Genomic DNA, 6,000 nt, shown 5'->3' with positions numbered 1-6,000 from the left:
ATGTAAATGGAAATGTTTGTAGAGGTGTGTTAAATCAATAATCATAAACGATCACATAGGTCCTTTGTACCTGCACTCCAGAACTACCCATTGGATCGTAATGTGCCACTTTCCAAAACCATTACCAATCACTGTTAAAAAAAATATTAAAATTATGTTTTATGGTGTGACAACGTTGTGGTTAACGTCTGGCTAGGTTTAGGCACAAAACCACTTGGTTAGGGTTTGAGTTAAAATGATCACTTGAAATGTGGTTACTACTTCCTTAAAGTTAGGCAACCTTCATCATCATGGTAACGGTAAACACCATATTACAGTTTTAAAAAAATGTCCTGACTCCAGTTGAAAACATGACACTCATTGTTGGAAATGGTAAGTGAACAGCAGTTGAAAGTTGGGAAGTCCACTTTTTGCCATTTTTTGCCATGCAAGTAGCCCGCCTCCTCTTAATAAGGAAGTCACCTTATATTGACGTCATTTGAACTGCGTCACTTCCCTGGGTCATAATTACTACGGCCACTAGATGGCGTCTGTCACTCAAACATAACTATAAGTCGTTACAGGTCGTGGAGACTGAATTTATGATCTATAGGGTTATTTTGTTGGGAGGACAGGCTTGTTTGCAATAAAACCAATATTAGAAAAAGAAAATTAGTTTTGATGCCTTCTCCTGTCTCAGAAGTCCCTAAATGTTTCCTTAAAGTAAAGTAATCAACCCAGCTGTTTACACCACCCTGGAAGCAGAGAGCTCTGGGTGTATTTATAGTGAGAGCGCTGTCGGGACAGTATGAATTATTAATGGGTCCTGATGCAGATTTATCTGTGACCTCTAGGCCACCTGGGTGAGAACACAGGCACACAAACACATTCGCATACTGAATCAGTGTTTGTCTTTGTGGCTCCTGTGATGGTTTTTCAGTGAAATGATGACAGATGATAATGTGTGCAGTCCAGTAACCCTCAGTAACCCCCAGTGTAGCCATTAGCAAGCCCTCGGTTGGTTGCTCTGTTCATAGAGGATGTCTTTCACCCACTTGGATTGGTCCTCTGGGATAAATTATTCAAAGCTCTGAAGCATTCAGCAAGGTACAGCACATACTTACAGTACATACAGTAGGCCTAAACTACATACTCACACATACATACTACATACATCAATAAGAGTCTGTTTATGCTTCTTTCAAGCTTCTGTGTAGACGTTCAACCTACTGGCATAAAGGTGAAGTTTCCCCCAGAAACTGGATTCAAATGAGTCAAGTGTTATCTCCCTTTTGTTGCAAAAGTCATGATCAAAAAACATGTAAACTGATCCTTGGCTTCATGTGTCTGCTCCTTCTGTCCTCTTTCCTGGCTCAGAGGCGGTACTTTCTCAGCAGGTCGGCTTGCCACATGTACTTCCTCTCGGGGAACCTCTCAGGGATCTTGATCTTGCGGAAGTCTTGAATGCACTTTTCCAGCTCCTCCTCCACCGTCAGCTTTTCTTTTGCCGGCCTTTTCTTGCAGGTGCTGGTGTCACGGGAGCTTGCTGTGAGCGTGCGCAGCAAGTCACTCTTCCTTCGCTGTTCGGACTGCTGGAGCATGGCGACGGGGCCCTTTTTCAGTGGCCTGTCCAGAGTTTGGACATTGGTGTGGGGGTGTGACTGGCGGCTGACCGGGCCACAGATGACCGTTCCCTGGGGAGAGCTGGCTTCTGACTGACTCTCAGAGCTGGAGGTGGAGAGCTCATTGAAGGAAGTGCCGCTCTCACCCTCGCCGTCACCCTTGTGGTTCTTGCAGCAGCAGTCACATGAAGGGGAGGACCAACGTGATGGGCCACCTGGAAAGAGATAGAACCAGAAAGGGAGCTAACATTAGATTCTATGCAAAGCTATTTTTTCTACCTTGTCTGGGCTGATCCTCATGAATATACGAAGAGAAAAATGAGACAATGACACAAAGAGAGGCAGAAATTAGTCAGACAGGAGAAGAAAGACAAAGTAAGAAGCCCCAAAGACAGACAAAGAGGAAAAATCAGCTAATGCCAGATGGCCATCACCTAGAACAAAGTGACACGGCATCAGGGACAACTGGCTTGCTTCCAGTCTAAGTGAGCTGGCTGACTGTCTGATAAGCCTGTATTGTTTAGAGAACTATTCTCATGGATCCACCCTGTCACATGAAACAAGTGGAAGAGCTAAAATCACAATGAAGGTACAGATTTACATGCTGTAAATGTATTTACTGTGAAACACTGAAGACAACTGTAGTTTGACATCATGAGCTAGGAGCCACTGCAGTATGAATGCAATACAAATTTTTAACCTAGCAAAGACAATTTTTAACTGCCCAAGGAGAAATGATAGCAATATTGGTACAGACAAACAATGTAGCAAACTGAAGTCTGTCAATCAAATGCAGCTTTCTCTGAAGTCTGTCCCATTCACCAGCCAACTTATTTATCTCTTTAACCGCTAACTTAGCAAGGCCTATAATACCCAGGACCCATACACAATATCAAACACTGAGAATCACTTACATATTAAATTGGATGGAAATTTAATGTAAAACTACCCAGTAATCACTGATTTAGTGATCTGCAGATCAAAAGATGTCCAGGTTGTTTCAGCACCATGAATGACTATATTTCGATCTATTACAGGTCAATACATGTAGTCATTAAAATGCTATTGAAACAATAGTAATTAACCTAGATGTAACCTAGATGTAATAATTAACCTAGGTTTAGACCATTCAATGTTTCTTGACTTGCAAATCATCAAATCAGTGCTGACTTGGCAAACAAATTGATTTTGGTTAGCAGTATTTAAAAAAAGCAGACTTTGCAATGTTTTCTCTCCTTGAACCTTCCTGAGAGTAAACTGTTTTCAAATTCTGTGCAGCAGTGCTTTGAATTGAAGTGGTACAGGTCAGAGGAGAGTTTCTGTTGAGCTGCTTTTCTCTCAAACATACAATCAGTAAACTGTATAGCACAGCAGATTCACCTGACCTAGAGTTTTCCCTAGTTTGGAGTTTATGTCAAAAAACAAAGTTGCAGAGTATCTCAGTGTTGATGAGACTGAGGCAGCTGCCCAGTAGTTGTGGTCTCAACCAATAACATGACAGAAGCAGTGAACCACAGCAATCGCTGAAAGGAATCAATTCCCCAGCCTAACATCTGTATGAGCGTACAATAAGGCTGGAAGGCTGGGAGGAACCAGAGGAGCACCACACCTCTCACTGCAGGAAACAGCCATTTATTTTTCATGCTAACCTCCTGAATAATTGAAAAGGTATCTGTTGCTGATGGACTCCTCTCTGTTTAGTGAGGAGAGAGATCAAAACCCTTGAGGCAAACACAAACACGCACACAAACACTTGTGTGCACCTCCCCCACTTCTGATTTCAAGCCCCGCCTCTCACCTGCTGCAACGCCACACAAACACACACAGGCTTCAGCTTTTCATGCATCTGCTATTCATCATGTTCAATTGTACCAACATTTCTTTTCATTTGCTGCTGAGTGTTTCACTTCAAACAGGTAGTAGGAGACTATAAATAACTCTGCTTAAAATAAATGTCCCACTGCTTTTATATCCTTTTGTCCTCAGCAGCATATTTAGCTTGTTTATAGTGAGAGACAGCAGATGAGAAATCAATTCATCGGACCAATATTTGTTCCTCTAAGTACTACTCATAAATGGCTAAGACATATTGTAAGTTGTTTATGTGAAGATGTATTCTTGGACAGCTTTGACACTGACTTTAACCTCCCCACTGTCAGTCTAAATGGCAGGAGGACAAACATTCAGTACAGAACTAAATAAATACACATGCACACACACATATGCACATATACACTGTTTCCTTTGTGAAATAAGCATCACCCGTCAAAAGTAGTGATGGAAATGGAGCAGTCTTTGTCACCCGTACCAGCTCTGGATCTCTTTAATCACCACTGGCACTTACAAACCTTCAACAAACATACATAAACACACTTCTATGCACATATACAGGCTTTAGACAAAGACAGAAAACACAGTATTATGCTATAATAGCGTAATTTTGAAGGTACACACACAATTAGAAATGTATCAGCCTCAGATAAAAAGATGTAATCATTTCAGTATAGAGAATGTAACCCCATGATGGGTGCAATAGCGTCTTTTTCCAACCTCTGTTTAGGGACACATGAGTTAATCTATGTCACCCAGAGTGAATAGGGGGCCCTGTGATCGATGAGATGCAGACTCGTAATTGGTGTTTTGAAAAATGGCCCCGGACTCCGGTGAATTGTTAAATCTGCCAGTAGCCAATTTGCCCGTCCAAATAAAATTAACACGATGGGATGGGTGAAGCCTAGTAACAAACGTCATTTCTTAGAGAGCCTCAGTGTGTGTGTGTGTGTGTGTGTGTGTGTGTGTGTGTACACTTGATATATGACGTTCTGATTACACCTTGGCATTAAGTAATTATATCCACCTCCATTTACGCTCCTCACACTGTAAGTCCTGACAGTGATGTGCTGTTTTAATTTTCAGGTATTGTAAATGGCTATTAGCCTTACTAACACTAAAGACTACCAGGGAGGGATCTGATTTATCATTTTGACCAGTTGGATGTTCCGTCAAACCTTTAGCTTCATGACAAATTGGCTGGCAAATAATTCAATTGAGGACACCAGAGACTTTAAAATACCAAGCACTGATAACTGAGATGTGTATAATAAGTCACTGAGTGTTGTCTTTATCCTCACTTATACAGTGATAATGTAATTACGGTCCCAAAAGGATGGATCAGTATGCAGTGGTGATGCATCGTAGCACATCAAGTCATGTTAGTAGTGAAACCAATTTCCCCTGCTAATTGAAGTGAAAAAAAAATGTGTTAATGTGTAGACTTTCATTTCCTTATTGGTATTTACGCTGTGGTTGCTAATTGAGGTGAAAATTAAGCCACTGTTTACGTTAGTTTAATTTTTTCCCACTTCAATTTGTGTCTGCTTGAACCAATTTCTATCTTCCTGTAAAGCCAAATCACATAAATTGATCGTAGTCCAATGTAAGGGCCCTAAAGGCTACATACATCCATAACTTAATAAAATATCTCAGGTAATACTATAATAACACCACTGATTTAATTCTGAAATAAACAAACCACTGTTTAAATTAAATGTCCAAACATTTATAAACTTGATATCTCAGACATCCCTTGTCCAATTTTGCCTAACTGTAGATGAATGATGTATTTTGTCAGTGTGCTCTGGAGCTTCAAACTTTACACTGATAAAAGTGCCATAATTAAAGGCTAAAGCTACTACACAAACTGTCTGATTTTGATTATACTGGAGAGGAATGATGCATCTTGTGCAGCCCCAAACATGCTTGCATACATCACTCCAGGTGAACATTTTCATCTGAAAGCTTGTTCCTCTGCACCTTAAACTGCAGGGAGTGTGATGAATTTCCCTGCATCATGCCTGAGCAATCCACTTAATGAGGCACTGTGGTTCTTTAAGTCAATGATTTCACACAGTATATTGGTGGCTGTGCTGTATAGCAGGTAACGTACAGCATGCATGTGCTCTGACTCAAACAAAGGCCAATTTTCTCCTGTTATAAAATTGTATAAAAAAGACCAATCACCAGTATTGTCGTAATCATAGACATGGTATCGTAGGTCTGTTTATTATTGACAAGTAAGTGACTCTCATAAAATAAACTGAGGTTCATTGCTCATATCAGACAGGAGATGGCTTAGAGAGAGGGCGTACCCCCTTACTGTCAATCATGCCCACATGAATGTCAGCATGTTTGGAAAGATATAGAAAGGGTTACTGTGTGTTACAGAGTGAATGTGTCTGAATTTTAACTGAATACTACTGTTATTTTCTTGTAATTTAGGGCACCTTTTGACATTTAAATCATAAAATCATCTCATCTACATGTCACCTACTGATTGCTTGTTCGATCAACTCACTGAGAAAACAGTTTGCCAGATGAGTTGATGAGAATGTCTTCATAC

General features: G+C 40.6%; 1 protein-coding gene across 1 annotated transcript in view; it reads right to left on the bottom strand.

Annotated features, from left to right (window-relative positions):
- Positions 1-696: 696 nt before the first annotated feature.
- kctd16b (potassium channel tetramerization domain containing 16b) overlaps positions 697-6,000 on the bottom strand; it is a 79,067-nt gene continuing 73,763 nt past the window's right edge. Inside the window, exon 2 of the mRNA XM_042431794.1 lies at positions 697-1,816. Coding sequence (XP_042287728.1) covers positions 1,353-1,816 — 464 coding nt within the window. The 3' untranslated portion in view covers positions 697-1,352. The remainder of the gene's footprint in view (positions 1,817-6,000) is intronic.

The sequence above is a fragment of the Thunnus maccoyii genome, chromosome 13 (genome assembly GCF_910596095.1).
Source record: "Thunnus maccoyii chromosome 13, fThuMac1.1, whole genome shotgun sequence".
In the NCBI taxonomy this organism is placed as follows: Eukaryota; Metazoa; Chordata; class Actinopteri; order Scombriformes; family Scombridae; genus Thunnus; species Thunnus maccoyii.
The sequence above is the reverse complement of the archived record's forward strand: the minus strand, read 5'-3'. Positions and strand labels throughout refer to the sequence as shown.